Source organism: Nyctereutes procyonoides, unplaced genomic scaffold, assembly GCF_905146905.1.
Source record: "Nyctereutes procyonoides isolate TBG_1078 unplaced genomic scaffold, NYPRO_anot_genome, whole genome shotgun sequence".
In the NCBI taxonomy this organism is placed as follows: domain Eukaryota; kingdom Metazoa; phylum Chordata; class Mammalia; order Carnivora; family Canidae; genus Nyctereutes; species Nyctereutes procyonoides.
This window is the reverse complement of record NW_026575049.1, coordinates 14,532,654-14,554,584: the sequence shown is the minus strand read 5'-3', so window position 1 is coordinate 14,554,584 and position 21,931 is coordinate 14,532,654. Positions and strand designations below refer to the sequence as shown.

Below are 21,931 nucleotides of genomic sequence, written 5' to 3'. Positions count from 1 at the left end.
CAGTGGATAATGTGACATAAAGCTTCAAAACAAAGATAATTTTGGACCATGTAGATGTGCAAGACTGACTTTGGAGAGTTCTGCATGGGCTGAAGGAATAGAGAAAAATAGTTATGGCCTTCTAGCAGGTCACCGTACCTGTCTTTTCTGTCTAAATACCACTGGAGCCATATGGATTGAAGATGATGAGCCTTCTGTCTAGGAAGCTCCCTCAGTGGGCTCCCTCTACCCTGTACGCACCTGACTGTGTCTGTGTTGCATCCCGGGGTCCCTGCATGTTCTTTGACTCATCATTACTGGGAACCAAGGTGTTATCATTGACAAACAGGATGCCTTTCTCCCACAATAATATTGCAAATCTCTGACCTTTGCCTTTCATGACTTGAAAACTCTGAAGGCCAAGAAGTTCAAGAGCACGTTCAAAGTCAGGGCTGTGGAACACACTGTCAGGACGAGGTCTCCTCCAGGACAACCTCTTTTGTCGGCAAGAAAGGACAGCAGAAAGAGAAAAAAAAAAAAAAAAAAAAAAGGACAGCAGATTGGAGGAATCCAAACTCAATAATTTAAGCGTACTAATATGGTTAGGATTTTTTTTTTCCTGCAAAGAACACACCATTTGATGTCCAAATACCTGTGTTTAATTACATATCAAGTCTAGAACTCACTGCTTAGGTAACCATGGGATCTTAATAACATCTCTCTCCTAAAAAGAGGAAGGTAGGTTAGTTTGGGCCCTGGAATCTTGGTGAGAATTTATCATGGATATTGAGGTCAGTGGAATATGAGAGAGACACTATTCTGTTGGTTATAATCCACATTTTGTCTCAGAGCTATTGTCTTTTGACACTCTAACCCTAAAGGTAGGGGAGGTGAAGGCAGTTACAATGTCCCATAAGTATCTCCAACAATATTTTTATATTTACCTAAATTTTGTTTATTACAGAATTTTGTCCTGGGGAAATTTCCCTGGTAAAGAAGACTTTAATAGTCTGACGGAGTTGTACATCAACAGATGGAAGGGAACTTGAAGAGTAGGATATGACTATGCCCTCATGTCAAGTGGCCTTCACCGATATTGCCCTTCCATTAATCCATACATCCCCCATTTCTGACGCATGGATTTGAAAGAAACTGTGATCTAATTCATTGAAATTCATTTCCATGTGGCTTTTCAAGGACTTGCCCGAATCCAGAGTAGCAGAAAATGGAAGTTGCTGAGGAATCACTTTATTAAGAAAGGCATAATGCACATGTGAAAAGAAATAATTATATATATATTTTTTTTTAATTTTTAATTTATTTATTTATGATAGTCACACACAGAGAGAGAGAGAGAGGCAGAGACACAGGCAGAGGGAGAAGCAGGCTCCATGCACCGGGAGCCTGACGTGGGATTCGATCCCCGGTCTCCAGGATCTTGCCCTGGGCCAAAGGCAGGCGCCAAACCGCTGCGCCACCCAGGGATCCCAAGAAATAATTATATTGAGGCCCATTTTACATATTATAAAATTCATGCATCTTGAGGGGAAAAATAATTGATGTTTTTTAAAGCAAATTTACCAAGTTGTGCGTCACCATCAGTCAGTTCCAGAACATCTTATCATCCAATAAAATGCCTCGTGACCATTTACTATTAATCCCCATCCACCTCTCTCCCAAAGCAACCACTAATCTATTTATTGTCTTAATGGATTTCAGAGGCTAGACTTGAGCACTTGGAATGCCATGCTTAAATGGTTTAATTTTTTTTTTAATTTTTTATTTATGATAGTCACACAGAGAGAGAGAGGCAGAGACACAGGCAGAGGGAGAGGCAGGCTCCATGCACCGGGAGCCCGACGTGGGATTCGATCCCGGGTCTCCAGGATCGCGCCCTGGGCCAAAGGCAGGCGCTAAACCGCTGCGCCACCCAGGGATCCCCTGCTTAAGTGGTTTAAACAACTGAGGTCATTTAAGAGTATAAAGGAGGAGAATAATGTGTTTCAGATGTTTGTTTCAGGAAATTCTTGAGTAGCCTGGGGGTGAGAGATTAAATGTGAGAGCCTGGACATCAGCAGGCTGATTACATGTGTGTTGCAATAATCCAACTTCAGATGTGGGATCAGAGATGTGAATCTTCTGGAACTTCCTGAACAAGGAAGAGAGCTCCCAGCAAAGGGCAAATAGTCAGGAAACTTTTATTCCATGGGGTTGGTGGTCTAGGGAATGGGTAGTAGGTGAAAAAAAAAGTGTATGTTTTCTAGGAACCCTATACATAAGAGCATTAAGAGAAGAAAGTGAAGGAGATTGTTCAATTGTGATTTATACACGGTTGCACCCAGACCATAAAAGTCAAGCGGTGCTGAAGAGTGCACCCAGATGTGCCCTAGGGTGGGGAGCAGAGAATCCAGATAAAGCCCACCATGCTCGGGATCTCAGGGAACAAAGCGAGCTGACCTAGTGTGAATATCATCTTGTCTCAGAGTTGAGGTCGCTAAAAACCGCACCCACCTGCGGCTATTTCTGCCGTGGAACTATCCCAGCATTGGGATTTACTCGTTTCCTTGTGTTAAAGCCTAATTTTCAGATACCTCCTTTCACGTGTTAATAGGTTACTTAGACAAGATGTGGTATGAATCCATTATCACCTCTTGGCCAGTAGCAAATTAACTAGACGTCACCATAAAAAGAAGACACATGAGAAAATAGGAAGCAGGCCATGCCAGTATGGTTAGGACGATCCTGAGCAACGGCGCTGCCAAGGCTACCAAGCTGTGCCCCGCCAGGGATCCAGAAAGGGACTGTCCTCGGTCATGACATGTGCACGCGTGCTGGGTACTTGGTGCCCTCACTGTGTGGGCCATTGTTTTCCAGAGATAAGCTTATGGCTTGTATACTCTAAGTGAACTCTGGGAGTGATACCATCCTGCATTTTTCCTTTTATTTGACGTGCTGCTTTCTAGTTGATTTTCCATGATTTTCCTCTCCAAATCAATCTACCGATTTATAGACATTGGTTTCAATTGATTGTGTGGGAAGGCCTTGTGAGGGCCACTAAGAGGTGTTGGACAATGACAACCGGAAGGCATGTAAGGAAACCAACAGTCATTTCTCCCTTCCTTACCAGCAAAGCCCATCAGGATGCAAATGGAAGAAACTAAAAATGTATTATTCCCTAGCACTCCCTGGTAGCTAGAAGTGTTTGTGTAACATAATTTTGTCCAAGTATATGTAACTGGGAGTAACTATTTGATTTTTTAGGTTAAAAAAAAAAAATCCTCTAAAGAGAACTAATCCAGCCCAAGCATCCCCTTTTACCATGTGCCATTTTCCTTCTTCCCATCAAGAATATGGCTGTGATCCTGGAAGTGGAGCAGCTATTAATGACCTTGAGGTCACAAGCTAATGAAAACTAATTGAGAAGATAGAAGTAAGAGTCTCCACGGCGCTGTGGGTCACCTTCCTGGTCTCAGGGGAAGCCAACAAAACCTCACAACAGAAAGGAGTAAGTAATTGATTCAAAAGACCTGTGTCAATATCGGGGGGGGGGGACGTAGTGAGAACAAACGATTCCAAGGTTATAGCTGGACATTCACATTCTTCACAAAATGGTGAGAAGATGGCCTGAGTCGAAGGGCAGGGGACAGATACCGAGAGGCAGTGTTGGGCATGCTAAGGAGTTTGTGTTTCGCCCCATGGTCGGGATTTATAAACTGGCACCCTCTAGTGGGATCCCCGTTTAGTTTGGAAAAGTACAAAGTCTTAGAAGTTCTAAATTTGAATGTGCTTAGATGGGATGCTCCCTATATCCTTGCCATAGGCTCCACAACTCCCTCCTCCTTTTTTTTTTTTTAAGATTTATTTATTTATTTGAGAGAGACAGACAGAAAGAATATAAGCTGGAGGGACAGAGGGAGAGGGAGAGAGAATCTCAAGAAGGCCCTGCTCAGCGGGGGAGCTGGATGCAAGGCTCCATCTCCCGACCCTGAGATTAGGACCTGAGCCAAAACCACGAGTCAGACGCTTAACCAACTGAGCCAGTTGGCAGCCCTCTACCACTCCCTTTAATTGTAGTTAACACCCAAACATTTACATTAGATACCTGGATCCCAAGGGGCCCCTGGGCGGCCCAGTCAGTTAAGCATCGGCATGGGCTCAGATCATGGTCCCGAGGTCCTGGGGATAGGGCTCCCTGCTCCACGGAGAGCCAGCTTCTCCCTCTCCCTCTTCCTCTCTCCCTGTTTGTGCGCACTCTATCAAATAAATAAATAAAATCTTAAAAAAAAAGGTACCTAGATTCAGAAAATTTTTATGTTTGTGACATCTTACAGAATAATTAAACCAAGTGTGAAAGTCCCAAAGGAAGATAGGAAAGCTTGAGGGTGCTGAGATGTGGTGAGGAATACAGGGGTGCAAGAGTAAGTGAAAGGCAGAGACTTCAAATGAGGAAAGGCCTGATTTCATAAACAGATAATCATACGTGCCAGGAGAAGGAGACAAGAGAAGTTAAAAATCTCTAATAAGCTCCAGCAACGATGAGGAGGGTGCAAAATGGTCCCAGTCAGTAGTGCATAAAGCAAAGTAGACTAGCCAGGAGGAAGATTGATTTTCAATAAGTATTTAATAAGTTGAATTTTACTGACAAAATCTTCATGTCTAAGAAATATAGCTCTCTAATTTCGTAGAATATTTAATATATTGGCTTCCTGGCCAAAATGCTAAACACTTGAGTTGTAATTCAATCAGCAATATGCATTTAGCAAGTGCACACATAAATTTCTAAACTTTTGTGAGACCTAATATTATATTTTTGCCTAATAGAGTTTTATAGCATCTAAAAAACAAGGTGTGGAAGCAACTCTGTAGTTATTTACTATTATTGAAAGAAATAAGGTGGACAGGAGAGAGGAAAATTAAAATGAGAGTAACACACAGAAAAATAGTCAATTTATAAGGTAATATTAATAAATCATCAAGTTATGCCCAATTGTGTTATTTAACTCAAGTAGCCTTAGCATCTTCAACAATGAATATAATGTATAAAATGCACAAATAGACAAAATATATCCTGTGAGCATTTTTTCCAGTGTGTTAATGACCTGCTTGAGTTAGCACCTTGGGCTTTGCCTCCAGCCTTAAAATATAGTCAATTATTACCTGCTCAAATCTATACCAGCATGTTTTAACTAGACTAAATATACTCTAAGGAGAAGTAAATATTATACTTTTCATTTCCATTCTCAGCTTCTAAAATCACAACTATTATTCATAATTCAACTGTGGTTTTGAGCATGCTATAATGTACCTGTAAGTGAAAATCATGTACTTGTGACAGTGTTTAAGTCTCTTGACTCATAAAATTAGAAATATCTGAGTCTGGAGTGGATTTAAAATATCCTCTTAGATGTACTTAAACAGCATATTATCCGGTTTTTTGTTTGTTCGTTTTTTTTTTTTTTTTTTTTTTTTTTTGCTTTTCCCCATACATAGTTATATTTTAGATTGTAGCTTTTTGAGATGATACCAAATCACCAGTTTCAAAATAAAACAAACATAACTGGAATTTTATATCCACTGCCCATAAGGGCATACAGAGAAAATTTCATTCATTCACGTGAAAGTTATCGGTTTGTGCACTATTTGGACTAATGCCCCATCTTACCTCTTGGTCCACGGCCAAAAGCAATTTGCATCTTGTTAATGATTCACCAATTTGGGGGGAAGAGGGGTGATATTTGAATATTTAAATGGTCAGCGTTGTCTCTGCATTCCTTGTTCATCCAAAATAAAAATAGATAACTTTCTTATAAGCAGCATTCTGTTGGGGATGGTTGACATACTACTGTGATTTAAGACTTATAATTGCTTGAAGTTATAATAAGATTGGAATCAGGGATCCCTGGGTGGCACAGCGGTTTAGTGCGGCCTTCAGCCCAGGGCGTGATCCTGGAGACTAGGGATCGAGTCCCACGTCGGGCTCCCTGCATGGAGCCTGCTTCTCCCTCTGCCTGTGTCTGCCTCTCTCTCTCTCTCTCTCTCTCGCTCTCTATCTCTCATGAGTAAATAAAATTAAAAAAAAAAAAGATTGGAATCAATATCATCCAATACCTTGTCAGGAATTTCAATAGTGCAATTCACATTAGTAATAATAATGGTCACATCTATTAACTTCATTAAGCACATGAAATATACCAAGTACCATATGTAATACTTCTTCCCAAATCATCTTAACCTTCAACCCTATACATAGAACCATTATCTCTGTTTTACAGATAATAACAGCCAGTTTTTCCTGACTTCTAATATGTTCAATTTGAAACATCTCCTTGAAATAGTTACCATTTTCCAGAAGAGGAAACCTAAATGTAGAGTGAGAAAGGGATTTGCCTGAACTCCCATATGTAATGAGATTAGAGCCATGACTCCTGTGTAATTCAAGAGCTCACGTCCCTAAGCACAATGCGTGGTCACTGTCGGTAAATCCAGGTCCTCTAGCAGAGAAGCTCCAGATTGCGCCAGCGGTCACATAGTTTACCCCACATTATGATACAAATTCCACAACCGGTGAAATGTCATCTCCCAGTCATGGGAACTAAGAGAGACAGTCTTGTTTTGACCCCGAGAGAAAAATGACACTGATTTGGTACGATCATGGCATTTTCTCTGTCATGCCTTTTTTAAAAAAAATCTTGACTTCTGTGTGAAAGAGGAAACCACTGATTTATTTCAAGTATGAGGAAACTATTGAATTATTTTAAATGTGAAATGACATTAGTAAATTTCTAGTTTACAATTGTGACAACAGTGGCATTACAAAGAGCATAAGTCTATTCTTTGGTCTATCCCGCAGTGAGACCCAAGAAGGGGAAACTATTTAGGGGGACTGATTCCAGGAGAAATGATGAGCAGGAGTGAATAGAGTGGCTGTTGGAATTAAGAGAAGACGTAGGCAAAGCCTCCAAGAGATATTTGGGGAGTAGAATGAATCAAAAGGAATTATTGAATATTGGGTCTGAACAATTAAGGAGAAAAAGGGTCAAAGATACTTCTGAGGTTTTAAGCTTGAGGTATGAGTGGTAAGGAATATAATGTAGAAGTGATTGTTCTATTTTTATAAAATGGTTTCCAATAGGAGTCCTTTGTCAATGAGGCAGGCAGATAATATTGATTTTGCAGCACATGAATTTTTTTGCACGGCTATAAAAACCTCCTGACAACAAAACCAACATAAATTAAATGAGTCATAAATTAATCTGGCTTATTTCATTCAATTGTTCATTCAACAAACACATTTGGATTTTGAATTGTATGCTAAGGATTGTGCCAGAAATGAGAGGAAACAGTATGAAAGACACCGTCTCTGGGTTCAGGATGTTTATGTTGAGTAGAAAACAATCATGATTCGATTTAATGCTAAATAAAACCAAATCTGAGATGTGACAATTTATAGAAAATACCTGGAAACCCAGAAGGATAACAAGAGAGGGTAAAAAAAATCTTCAAAACAGTTTGAAGGAGGGATAAGGGCTAGCCAAGCAGGAAAAAAGAGACGTGTTTAGGATGAAAGAAAACCATGTACATAGGCTCAGAAGGAAAATAAGGAATGATGTGACAAGGGTGGAAAGGTAGTATGGCCTGATTAGGGAACTAAAGAAGGGAGGGCAAGGGATTAGGTTTAGGAGGGAGAAGATGTTAGGATGTGAAAGATTCTCATATGCCATAAGCCTTTTGAAAACTTCAGCGTGAAAGTTAAAGAAGCCACTGTAGGATCCCTAGCAGAAAAAAATGGCATGGTCTCATCTACGCATAATAAAGATCATTTTACAGCAGCAAAGAGATTGGATTGGGTAAAAATGAGATCAGAGGCCTGGGAACCCATTGTGGGGCTTTTAGTGAATCTGGCAGGAAGTAGTTATGATCTGAAATAAAGCCGTTGCAGCTGGGATGGAGACAAGAAGAAGAATTCAAGGAAGGTTGAGGAGCAAAGTGGAGAGAGTTTTATGCCCTGGAAATGAGAAGAACCAAAGAGGAAAATTCTCAGCTTTCTAACCTAAGTTACTACGTATCTGATGGTCCTACTCAGCAAGACAGGGAGAAATGAAAAGATGTGCCCATCTGGGGAGGAAGGAAAAAGACTCAATTTTATGCATTGTAGGTCTATCTGAGGCATCCAAGTAGCGATGCCCAGCGGGAAGTTGCATAGAATTTTCCAAATGTGATATAATATGACTTGAAATGTCATGTCTTCCCTATTCCTTTCCCTACTTAGCTCCTTGCTTTCGCGAGTTCCAGTTGAGAGTTTCAGTGTCATTTTTTTTTCTTTTTGACTTAACTGGTAGACTTATGCCAGTGACAAGTAAGAGAGAATGAAAGCTCAAATGCAAATATATCGCCATGAGTAATTTTCGGTCATTAGTATCATCTTCTTTTTTAAAACCTAATTATAAATTGGAGAAAGTGGAAGCTTACCTTCTTATTTCTTATGCCTGTTTTGAAGAGGAATTAATTTGAAAAGAAAAATCTCATCCACAAACGTCATGACACCTAATAAAACCCCGCAGGGTACTAGTTAATATGATGCGGACACCCATATATTTATCAAGTATTGCAAATTGAGTTCAAACTTCATCTCCTTTCCCAAAAGAAAAATAAAATAGTGAATGTAAAAAAAAAAAAAGAATGGATAGCCAATCACAAGGAACGTTACGTAACACAAATTACAAAACCACAATGTAGTTATACAGAATTATGATCTTCATGAGCTAAGATGAGTGTGTATTCAACCAAAGGAAACTACATAATTGCAATGCAGAGTGTGAAGCAGCTGGATTAAATAATGAGGGTTCTTAAAAAAGGAAGTCTTTTTTAGAAATCTTAGCTCTCTGAAAACTTTTGTGGACTTTATCAGTACAATCTACATAATTTTACACACTCATTGAAAAAATCTAAATCAAACAAAGTTGACCAAGGAAATTAGAAATGCAGCTCTCTGAAATAGAATCTACTGGAGGGTCTGTTGGTAGGCTCTCGACATATGGGATGGGACGGTTTCCAGACATGAAACGCTTTAAATATTTCTGAGGAATTGATTCCACTAACTCAACGTCTCAGAGCCATCAGCGGGTGTGTGTTCCTGGGTCCCCAACCTCATGCCCATCTCTCAAGGAAAAGCTCTCATAAGAGCCCTTCTTGCAAGAACACGGGAACCTCACCTGACTACCACAAAGCTCTCTGAGATCACCAAGGGAGATGTTATTTTTTTGCAAAAGAACCAGAAATCTTTGGTAATGTGCCTTAGAACATGGCTTCCTGTGTCTTTGATGTGTATAGATACAGTATCAGTACTTTCAGTCTGTTTCTTTGCTCCTTTATGAAAATAGCTTGTCTGAGAAGACGTTTTCTTTGGAAATTATGCCCATTTCAGTTCATAATTTGAGATCACATAATCTCTAAGCAAGCTCTTATGTTAGTGCTTTAATCAGAAAATGTCTCTACTGAACAAAGTTTTGTTATTAATATGCAAATGACTGCTGTAAGGCAGATGACACTTTTCCCCAAACCACATTCAATTAACATACCAATAACTTGAGGTGCTCCTAGTATAATCAGAAGTAGTGTTTTACATGACAGATTTTTTAACACTTCTTAGGTTGTGAGAATCTGGAGCTATCATTTATTACCATGACGCAAGTGCGTAAAGTAACACATAGTTCAGTTGAAAGGATGAAAGAATATGACCAAAGATGACATAAGTGGAACAATGTCATAAGTGCATGTTCAGATTCCTGAATTGTTGGCTGAACTAGGGAACCCTGTGATTACCTCAAAGGAAGCATTTCGTGTTAAAATTAAGCACCATACCTATCAGTTGCGTTAAAATCATGAGACCAGGTTCATGTCTACCCTCTAAGTGACGATGAAACCCCCATAACAAAAAACTTTAACAACCACAACAGATTAAATGATAAATGGCTCAAACCCTTTAAGGAGCTCCTAAGGCAAATTTATGTTGTTTTAAGCATTATAAGAGATTAAAATTCACAATTAAGAATTAACCTTGAAAGCACTGCCTATGGTCTCTCTGTGGTACATGGAAAGGAATTATCCAGCCTCTAAACATCTCACTCATCAGTGTTTCTGACTAAAGTATTATCTACCTGTCATCCAGGACATCAGAATCAATATGGAATGAAACACTGACGTCTCTTGTTTTACTTTCTAGGTGTTGGGATTTTATGAAATGTACATATTCAGCAACCACTTGTCACCCATTATTATGGTCACTGTTATAGGTTCTCAGGATAGAATGTGGAAAAAAATGTCTTTTACCACTCAAATGTAGCTCTTTTATACATTGGACATCCTTTTAAAGAATCTAATTTATATTTTATAATATACGACACTATTATGGATGTAAAAGTACAGTTTTGTGGGAGTTTTTAAACTAAATTCTTTGAGTAGATCCATATGTTCTATTACACACGAATTTCTGAGCATTCCAACATAGTGGTTTCTAATAGAATCGTAAAGATTTGTGTGTGTCAGCAAGATTTCTGAGTTGTGTTAACTTTGATAGTTTCTTCTGGGGAAAAAGGCTAGCACCCTATTTCTCTGTCCTAACATTCGTTGTGAATCTAAGTCATGCAGAAACGTGAAACGTGCCCTACTGAACATTTCCCGTATTCCTAGTCAGCATTTATATCGTTAGTATTAAATAGATTGGGGTGGTTTCTTTGTAGTAAAAAAAAAAAAAGATATTTCACATTCATTTGAATTTCATTATACTTTTTATTTTAAACATTAGTTTAGGGCAGTTTCCAAACATAATATACAAGCATTTAAAAACAGAAAGTTGACCCCTTAATTAAGTGGAGCACTCCCCACCCTCTATATATACTAAGGACTTAAAAGTGTATCATTTTGCGCGTATAATGCTTCAGCATAATACTTCACGTATGCCTGTTGTGTTTTCTTGGGATATTATTATTTTTTTCACTCCCATGACTGACATCTTGCCGCTGTCCAGAAACAGATCTGCAGCACACTTTCAATTGCTCCTGCAGGCATGCTGCTATTTGCTGGAATTGCTCTTAGAGGAGTACAACGTTCCCTTAAGACACTACTCTGTACATTTTAAGTGCAAAAATATATATAGTTTTTGCTCTAGCAAGAGTTGGTAGAGTGTTTACTTTTACATAAGAAGGAATTAGGGAGGAGAGAATGACAAAATTCCAGTGATGTGAGATGCACAGTCCTGTTGTTGTTGTTGTTGTTGATTAGTTTGAACTCTTTTTCCTATACTTTTCTTTCTTTCTTTCTTTCTTTCTTTCTTTCTTTCTTTTTTTTTTTTTTTTAGGGCATTGGTGATTTGTACAGTTATATTAAACAAAACATAAAAACAAAAACCCTTGCTAGTTTCTTTTACCTAAAAGTTGCAACCCTATTTCTCAATTTTAGGTTTAATTTTTTTTTAAGTTTTATTTAAACTCTAGTTAGCATATAGTGTAGTAACATTGGTTTCAGGAGTAGAATTTAATGATTTATCTCTTCCATACAAGTGATATGTATGTGTTCATCCCAACAAGTGCCCCCTTAATGCCCACCACCCACTTAACCCATCTGCCCACCTACTTCCCCTCCAGCAACCCTCAGTTTGTTCTCTAGAGTTAAGAGTCTCTTATGGTTTGTCTCCCTCTCTTTTTTTCCCCCTTCCTCTATGTTCATGTGTTTTGCTTATTAAATTCCACATATGAGTGAAACCATATGGTCCTTGTCTTTCTCTGCCTGGATTATTTCACTTAGCGTAATACCCTGTAGTTCTATCTATATCATTACAAATGGCAAGATTTCATCCTTTCTGATGGCTGAGTAATATTCCATTGTCTATATATCACATCTTCCCTATCCATTCATCAGTCAATGGACACTTGGGCTCTTTCCATAGTCCGGCTACCGATGCTGCTGAAAATATCTGGGTGCATGTACACCGTTGAATCCGTACATTTGTATCCTTGGGTAAATGCTGGGTCATAGGGCAGCTCTATTTCTAAATCCTGAGGACCCTCCATGCTGTTTTTCACAGTGGCTGCATCAGCCTGCATTCCCACCCACAGTGCAAGAGGGCTCCCCTTTCTCTGCATCCTCGCCAACATGTCATTTCCTATGTTAGTAATTTTGGCCATTCTTACCAGTGTGAGATGATACCTCATCATAGTTCTGATCTGTATTTCTCTGATGGTAAATGCTGTTGAGCATCTCTTCAGGTGTCTGTTGGCCTCCTGGATGTCTTCTTTGGAAAAATGTCTATTTGTATCTTCTGCCCATTTCTAAACTGTATTATTTGTTTCTGTGGTATTGAGTTTGATAAGTTCTTTATATATTTTGGATACTCTTTATCAGATATGTCATTTCCAGATATCTTCTCCCATTCTGTAGGCTGCCTTTTAGTTTTGTTGATTGTTTCCTTTGTTGTGCAAAAGTTTTTTATCTTGATGATGTCCCAGTAGTTCATTTTTGCTTTTAATTCCCTTGCCTCTGGTGATGTGTCTAGTAGGACTGATGTCATTGCTGCCTGAGTTCTCCTCTGGGATTTTGATGGTTTCTTGTTTCACATTTAAGTCTTTCATCCATTTTGAATTTATTTTTGATTGTAGTGTAAGAAAGTAGCCCAGTTTTGTTCTTCTACATGTTGCTATCCAGTTTTCCCAACACCATCTGTATTTTTTCCATTGGATATTCTTTCCTGCTTTGTTGAAGATTAGTTGACCATATAGTTGAGGGTCTATTTCTGGATTCTCTATTCTGTTCCATGGATCTATGTGTCTGTTTTCGTGCCAGTACCACACTGCCTTGATGATCACAGCTTTGTGGTACAACTTAAAGTCCAGAATTGTGACGTATTCAGCTTTGCTTTTCTTTTTCAAGATTATTTTCTCTAGTCAAGGTCTTTTGTGGGTCCATGCAAATTTTGGGATTATTTGTTCTACCTCCATGACCTATATCTCAATTTTAAACCCAATCACATTTTTCTTTACCCTACCTTATGTCAGCAAATCAGTATATTGAATGGAAACCTTTAAGTTTTCATTTTATTAAAAAAAAAAAGTTTTCTAAAATGAAAACTTTGACCTGAGAGCAGCAGTGGACCTTTCTTTACTTGCTTCCTTCTTGAAGCACATTCTTTACTTGGTTCCAGTGACACAACCATTCCTTGGAATTCCTTTTATCTTTTAAACTGGTTCTTCTGATCTCTATGCAAACTGACCTTCCTCTATTTGGACTTTTCATGAAGATCAGACTCATCAGTATTTCTCAATGTTCTTTCTAGGTAAGTTCATCTACTCAATATTTTTTATTCCCAGCAGAGATCTCCTTCTAAGATTCAAATCTTAAAACCTAATTCTCTGCTCAATATCCCTTTTTTAGATGTGCCAAATGCACCTTCAATAATATATTTCTGAAACAGAACTTTTTACCATGATCCAGATCTTTAAATCTGGCCCTTTTCTGCTGCTTCTTTTCCAATGAATGACATCATCATATTTTCAATTTGTCAAGCCACAAAATTTCCACCATCTCCACTAAAACTAAATTCCTCTGATTCTGTCCCCATAATCAAGACATTAGTGTCTTGTTGATTGTATCTCCTAAACATCTTCCAAATCCATTCATTTTTCCTTTTCACCACCTCTCATCTAGTCTAAAGAAACATTTCTTAATAAGGAGTACTGTGGGAGGCCCCTCCATAGCTAGCTAGAAAGCTACATAGAAGGTAGGTGAGTAGATAAACCAAACATTTTTTTTAAAAGGTAATATTACCACATCATTTTTCTCTCTCTTTTCCCTTTTCCCACTTTCTCTCTCTTACACATTCATGCAAACTTATATGCATATTTAAACTTTCCCATAGCATGTTACATTCAATTAACACTCAGAATTTTTCACTGATTCTCCTTCCTGAATAGAAGAGTAGAGTCTATCTTTCCATGCCTTGACTTTCTTTCCATCCCTATGACTTGCTTTGGTCAATGCAGAAGTAAAAGTGATCCAGTGCCAAGCCCAGGTCTTGAGAAGACTTGTGATTTTCCAGCTGCCTTTTCTTGCCTCTGCCATCAATAAAAGAACTCATCCAAGCAAGCCTATGGCCGTAACAAAAATTAGAGACATAGCAGCAGATTTGAACTGTCCCTCTCATACCCATCCCCCCCCAAAAAACATAAACTCTATGAGATAAACAGTCTTAACCATTATATGCTGCTAGGGTTTGTGTTCTTGTTTGTTATGCAAAATTATGGACTCCATTGATAACTGATATTTATAGTTTTTTATTTTTCCAAATATGAAGTAGAGTATTTTGAACATGGCCAAAAAGATCCCATTTAGTTTGTCCTCCTATTTCATGTTCATCTTCATTTCACAACAAACTTCCCCTCTCCTCTGTGCCTGGGCATGGTGGTCTTCTTCCAGTTTTGTGAACTTGACAATAATTCCTTACACCGTAGGAATTTACATCTTGTTATGTCTCTTCTTTTTTAGTTCCTTCTCAAACTTTAGAATGTCAGTTCAAGCGTGACTTCTTCAGGTCTAGCTTGACACAATTACCATTCTACATTTGTTTGTGTAATTTTGTAATTGGTTTCTACCACTAAACTTTAATAATAACAGGGCTGTTTAAATGTTGAATGAAGTAATTAATGAAAGAGGTGAACCAAGCCTGATGTGAATCACTTTCAGAGGTCCCATTAATTACATTTTTGACACTTGCTAGCCCAAAAGCACCTACAGTGTTTTGTTTTTGTTTTTTTGTTTTTGTTTTTGGTTTTTTTGCAAATAGTTACATGTATATTAAAACAAGTTATAAGTGGTATAAAAGAAATTTGGTAAGTATATTTAAAGGATTTTTTCCTCTTCATAAGTGCAAACGAGTAAAAATAATAAATTTCTTCTTCAGCATCTCTTTGATACAGTAAATTAGTCAAGTAGATAATCCATGCATCCTTCTGCTCGGTGCTTTCTTGGTGTCCTCCTGTAAGATGATTCCATTTCTATCAGAATAAATACTGACTTTACCACCAGGACTAACTTAAGCCTTTAATATTTTTGTTTAAATAATAACAGATATGAGTTGTTATAAATTCATAGCTTTTGTCCCCATTTCCAGCCTTGGGAATCAAATCATCTCTGAGTCACAGTATCACTGAACTGAACTTAAAAATGGCCTTTCTACATCACTATAACAGATTTGTGATTTGGAATCTTACTGCAGAATCATCTCATATTTAAGATATAATCAATATTTTCAACTACTTTTATTTCAGTTTCTTGTCCATACATGATTGTGTGTGAAAATCTGTCTCTCTAACTAGATTATAAGCTCATCTTCAGAGTAAAATGTTCATTTTATCTGTGTATCCACCCTCTTCACTTACAAAATATAGCATAGTTTTAAATATATAATAAATGATTAATTTGTATTTGTTGACATTTCAAAACTTATTATTAGGAATTGCTTTTTCCATACATACTATGTTAGGACTAAGACAAAATGGTGGAATTATCTTCATTGTCTCTTTCCATTTCAGGGAGTCATTCTACTACATTCAAAAACTGCTCCTTATGTAAAGTGCACATCCTATCATTTTGTATCTCATCTTGCATTTTTGTCAGTCATCCTCCAATCTTCCAGTATTTCCTTTGAAGAGTATTTTAGTTCCTTTAAGCAAACTCTTGTCCTAAGACGTTATATGAATAATTCCATATTCTTATCTCAGAGATGTTATATCATTTCAAAGCCAATAATCTTCATTTCCACCATAGCAAGAACTCACCAATTTAGGCCTATTTTGGACAATTCTGAAAAATTTCTTTAAAAAATTGATAATATCTCTCTCTGGTATTTTTAACCATCCATATTTTCAATTGTTTCCACTCCTCCATTAAACTTGTGCTGTTTCCTCGTCTCGCCTTTATTACCCCATTTGTTTCAAATCATTTCAGCCTATTATCCCTTCTTAATTCTATTATCCTTTCTATTAATCCTAACTACTTTGATACACTGTCCCAAAGATTCAGTCTTAAGTCTTTAACATACATGTGTGCACTCGTGTGTGTGTGTTCCTAATTTAAATTTCCAGAAAATTTCAAATATCTCTTATTTTTGAGATGTGATCATTGACAAAAATAATGAAATGGATATTCTTGCCATTCCAACCTCATTATTTGAAAGTCATAGAATGCTGATGATCCAATACAATAAATAAGTATTTAAAGGAAGAATGGAGAAAAAGTGTAAAATATTCCAAATTTGATCAAAGGAGGTTGCGTCTTGGTCTTTAAATAATAGATGATATTTGAAGTTACTAGAAAAGGGAAATGATATTGCTCATTTGGTGCTAGAGATTAGAAAGTGTGTGTCATGATAATATAAAAAGCAAGTTCTTACAGTATGAATCTATATTAATATAAAACCAATTCTATAGAGGAAATGAAGATGATAACATAGATTTTTTTGTTCAGTGTAAGCTAAATGTTTAATATTTAAAGTTTTCCTTAGTGTGGTCCTCACACATGGCTATTTATCACAATCATCTGTGGAACTTTTTTAAAAATGCTGAGATCAAGGCTCTACCCTTGAGTTTATAATTCTCTAGGTCTGCAGTGAGGTTGAGGAATCTCTATTTATCATAAGCCCCACTATCACTGTGATGTATGGACAGGTCTGAGAATCACTACCTCATAGGAGCCAAAATTCAGGTCACCTTTATTCCCCAATATATGGAGTTCTACTCCCCCCCCCCACTCCATTTTCTTATAATCAGTCATCTTAGGAGAAATCTCTAAGCTTAGAGTGTTCTCCTATTTATTCAGGTAGAAACCATTTCTCAGGGATTCAGAAGGCAGGCCACTATGGGCCACATTTCCCTCAGTCAAAGATGGTGTGCATTGTCTTGCTGTCAGTCATTCCCCCAGTAGTAATCACCTATCAATTTCACCTCCCCTGTCAAGTGATTTTTACGGTATCTACGATTTATGTGGCAGGGGCCGCTTTCCAGCGCAAGGCATCAGTTTTGAACACTGTTTACAGGACTAGGATCTATCTCAACGCCACGTGAGCAATGATTACCCTGGATGCTGTTGAAAAGTAGTTTGAACAGCTTGAGGTCCAGTGGCAATTCTCCCCACACAATCATCAGGCTAACTCAGACTGCTGGATTTATTTTGCCAAAAGGGGCAAACATGTAATAATCTCCAAGTTCAAGAGAATTTAGCTTATCATTCAAAATACATTAAATGTTATTCTATCAATTAGTATATGAAAATGGAGTTTTCAATGCATAGGATATCAATAATAATATAAAGTGATTTTTTTCATAATTGAAATCTGCCCTTATTATCATTTAAATAAAAATACAGTCCCCTTTGCAATGATGTTTTAAACCTGAAGTCTTAAGTAAATTAAAACTGACTCAGACATTTTGGTCACTAATGATTTAAGAAACTATTTACTTACACCCAAAAAGCAAGTTTTACTTCATCATACATGGGCTTCCTGGTGGTTTCATCAGCAAAATTAAAATGCCTGGTTTGGTGGTCGTTGTCACACAAATACCCACAATTTTCCCTGCTTCTTTCCCCTCCAGTTACTCGGTGAATAATAAAGGAAATGCTTATGTTCTTTTCTGCCCCAACATACCTGAAGAAAACCAATATACTCAGACTGTACAATTGGCAAGGTAAGGGGATTTAAGAATCACCCAGCATATGCTGAATGGCTTTAAATCCATCCCTACATCCAACATTTTGCTATATTCTCTTACTAATCCCCTCCTGGGGCACACTGCCCTATTCTTGTCTTGAGGATTATTTTAAAAGAGCCAGAAAATGCTAAAACAAGCAATACCACTTAAAACTTAGTCAACAATACCAACTAATAAAAGTATTTCTAGAACTACCATGTTTTTCTTTTGCAAAAAGTTATTTCGATATGGTTTTTATTTTATTTTTTTAAGATTTTATTTATTCATGAGAGACGCATGCAGAGGGGTAAGCAGGCTCCATGCAGGGAGCCTGATGTGGGACTCGATCCCGGGACCCCGGGGTCACGCCCTGGGCTAAAGGCAGATGCTCAACCACTGAGCTACCCAGGGATACCTCAATGTGTTTTTTTTTTCTTTAATATTTTTTTTCTTTATTTATTTATGATAGTCACACAGGGAGACAGAGAGGCAAAGACATAGGCAGAGGGAGAAGCAGGCTCCATGCACCGGGAGCCTGACATGGGATTCGATCCCGGGTCTCCAGGATCGCGCCCTGGGCCAAAGGCAGGCGCCAAACCGCTGCGCCACCCAGGGATCCCCCCTCAATGTATTTATTTATTTATTTATTTATTTGTTTATTTATTTATTTATTTATTTATGATAGTCACAGAGAGAGAGAGAGAGAGAGAGAGGCAGAGACACAGGCAGAGGGAGAAGCAGGCTCCATGCACCGGGAGCCCGACGTGGGATTCGATCCCGGGTCTCCAGGATCGCGCCCTGGGCCAAAGGCAGGCGCCAAACCGCTGAGCCACCCAGGGATCCCTCAATGTGGTTTTTAATATAGCATCCTATTATATATTGCCATGCCTTATAAAGCCTGTTTGTTGGTCTTGGGGGGAGGTGTGTGTGTGTTGGGGGTGGTGGTGCTGGTAATACAATCACTCTACTTGAATTAAAATGTCACTATATCAAAACAAGGGCCACGTGATCCAAACTTGGAGCTGAATAAATGCCAGTCATTGCAAGCATACATCAATAAGATTAGATTACATCCATGTATATTGTCCAGAGAGGTTCTTATAAAAAAATATCTTTTTCTATTGTCTATACTTTGAAAGTTGCTGAGAGGCTCTCTCCGCTACCTCAGCTGAATTCACTTCCCCATCACTTCCCAATCTCGCTCTGGAATTTATGGCTGTGCCTTCTGCGATGCCAGAGGGGAAAGCAGCCCATCCTTTAGCCATTTTCTAGCTGAATCACCTTTGTCATTTCCACTCTTTTGCTTTTCCACAGTCCTCAGTACACAAGTCTGGAGAACCAGACTAGGTCAGAACCCCAGGGAGCAAAGAAGGGACAAAGACTGAGAGACACATTCATAATTTTGACCCTTTCCAGAAAAAATGTGCATGACAGAAATAATGGTTAAGTCTTGAACTTGAAATTCTGGATATCTTAAAAGGTGGGAGAAATTGGTTTAAAAATATTGAATGCACTTGATAAAATATGAAATATGTTAAAACATAAGTGACATCATGGTCATCTATAGAGTACAATATATTTTACATTGCGAGGTTTATATATGTTTCCCAGAAAATTCATTATACACGATATTTTTACTTTCATATTGTATAGTTGTACATAAATACAATATGATATATAAACATACTCTGTATTTACATATGGTATAAAGTACATATACTTTTTTGTTTGTTTCCCACATAAAAGAACCCCCAAACAAATTGGGTTTAAAAAGATTATCTGACTGGTGACTCTATGTCAGAGATGATGGAATCACCATCTGCCTTTCTTGTTCCACCAGCATGTTCTAAAATTCTTACATAGACTTAACCTCAGTTGTGTAGGATAGAATCCAAAAAATTATTGAAAAGGGGGGGGGGGAGATCAATCTCCTAAGAAGTTCTATTGGGCGTTAAGTTTATATTCTATTTAAATGTTCAAAAAAATGGCTGGTACTTAAAGAAATACCATTCTTGAGTTATATTTGTAAATATGAAACTTACCAGTTGGAGATGGAACTAAAAGTGGCCCTGATTTTTCAAATTATCATTAAACTCCATTCATTAAGTGAACAAATTAATCAAGACGAAGCATGGAGATCTCATCCATTCATTTTTGTTTAGCAAGCCTCCTTGGCAGAAATTTGGAGATCTGAGAATTAAAGTAAAGCCATTTATATTGAGGAGGGAATATAAGTGGAAAGGAGTAAGAAAATATAGACAGCAATGATAGTCTAAGGCATGGTAACGATTCCAATTTTCATTTTTATTTCTTTGGAGATAGTCTTCATCATACATCTAAATAGCTTCAAGCCAAAGCAACAAAGATCATTTAAGTATCAGGAAATGTCCTATATAGAATTTCAAATCATGTGATTATATTCTCATCCAGTGATTTAGCCCTCGGGTACCCAATCTGTCACTCCATGAGGGGCCTACTAGTATGGTTAATTAGCAATTCTCCCTTGAAGTGATCCTTAGAGGCTTGAAGAATCAGCAATGCAGGCTAAGTCATTTCTACTAACCTATTCTATAGATGTTACTTCCCTTATTTTATACAAAGTGTTCCAGAGCCACATGCTTTGGGAAGGACTAATTAAAATCACTGAAGGAAATATGATCAACCAGACGAGGCAGAAAATAAATCTAGGGGGGAAAATCATTTAATAGTTGTCGCATTTTTGTAATCAAATGTTCTTCTTAGATGCTAAAAGAATGTATTTCACCAGAAGTCATCAATCAGAGGTAGTGTGAGTCCCCCCTCTTTATATCCATGTATTTTACATATTTAAATGTCCAATCAATATTTTAAATAAAAATCACAAATATTAAATATGAAAAAAAATCTAACTTAAGGCTATCTTCTAGATAGGAGAATGTACATAGGAAGTAAAATGTATATTTGGTAAGCTGAGCAGCTTGCCCTAATGACTGCAAGGTGATTATCAGAATCAATTCCAGGCTGCAAAGTTCCATAGGAGGGAAGTGTGGCCAGGATGGGCCTTGATATTTATCTCGTTAGGCCTAATGTGGAAAAATATATATTTCATTTATAAAAACAACATGACCGCTACTTCCAATTAGTGAACGATGGTTCAGCAAGCATCCTCAAAAAGTATCTGTTTATGGAAAGCATAATCCAAGATATAAAAAGCTGGAAGTCAAAGTTCGTGGTTTTCTTTAGATTCTTTTTTGATGCTCAAAACTAAACTTTATGGTCAGATTTTAGGTCCAATATAGTTTCTGGAACCCAGAATTATATTTTTCCTCATTTTTAGGAAGGGAATGGCAACTAATGGTTTTCAAAGTGATTTATTTAACTCTTAACTATTTACTAATTATTTACTTAACTATTACTTAACTACACTATGCCAGCAAAAGTATATTTTCCACCTATACACAGACATGTGCACGTGCATGTGTGCACACCTACACACACTCTATGTACTCAGAACTCTGGAGCTTCTTATATCAGTTATTGCCAGAAAGAAACCTCAAAATTATCATCAGGATCCATTTTTTTTCTATTGTACATTTTTTTAAATACTATTTATTTAGATTCTAAAATCTGTTTTGTTGTTGTCATTGTTTACAACTGCCCTCTTCTTGTGGGATGCACTTAGTTCTTCATTTTTGTCTTTGATTATTTCAAACATTTATTTTAAAGTCTCTTGCACCAGCCCGTCACTTGTGCATGTACCAGTGTGATTCACTCTCATGTCAGTAATGCCATCTTATGATTTATAATTTTTGTGATTTCTTCCTCAGAAGATCAGCCTCTTAAAGCATCTCTACGTACATTGGCCATAGATGGCCAAGGTGACCTCTTCATGGCATTTTTGCAGCTGTCCCTGCCCGTGGCTTTATGGAGTGCATGCATGTGCGAGCTTTCAGGGGCTCATGACTAGGGGAGGCTGAATCATGTGATTCAGCTTTTCAAATACAAATTCAAATTCAGCTTTTTGCCCCTGCTAAATGCATGTCCTCATTGCCAAGTTTTTACTAGGGTCTCTTTCTATACAGAGGGTGAGGTCCCAAACCAAGGAGCTTTTGTGCTGGTGGAACTTGGGGCCTGGCACAGTGGCATATGGAAGTGTTCTGGTTCCCCACCCTGGAAGCTCCCCTAGACTCCTCTTCTGGGGTTTTCATGGAAGCTTTATTACATAGGCACGATTGATC

The 21,931-nt window shown here is 37.8% G+C and overlaps 1 protein-coding gene across 1 annotated transcript in view; it reads left to right on the top strand.

The window, feature by feature from the left end:
• Positions 1–21,660, top strand: part of LOC129511625 (uncharacterized) — a 32,726-nt gene extending 11,066 nt beyond the window's left edge. Inside the window, 1 exon segment of the mRNA XM_055328477.1 lies at positions 21,521–21,660. Coding sequence (XP_055184452.1) covers positions 21,521–21,660 — 140 coding nt within the window.
• The last annotated feature ends 271 nt before the right edge of the window (positions 21,661–21,931 follow it).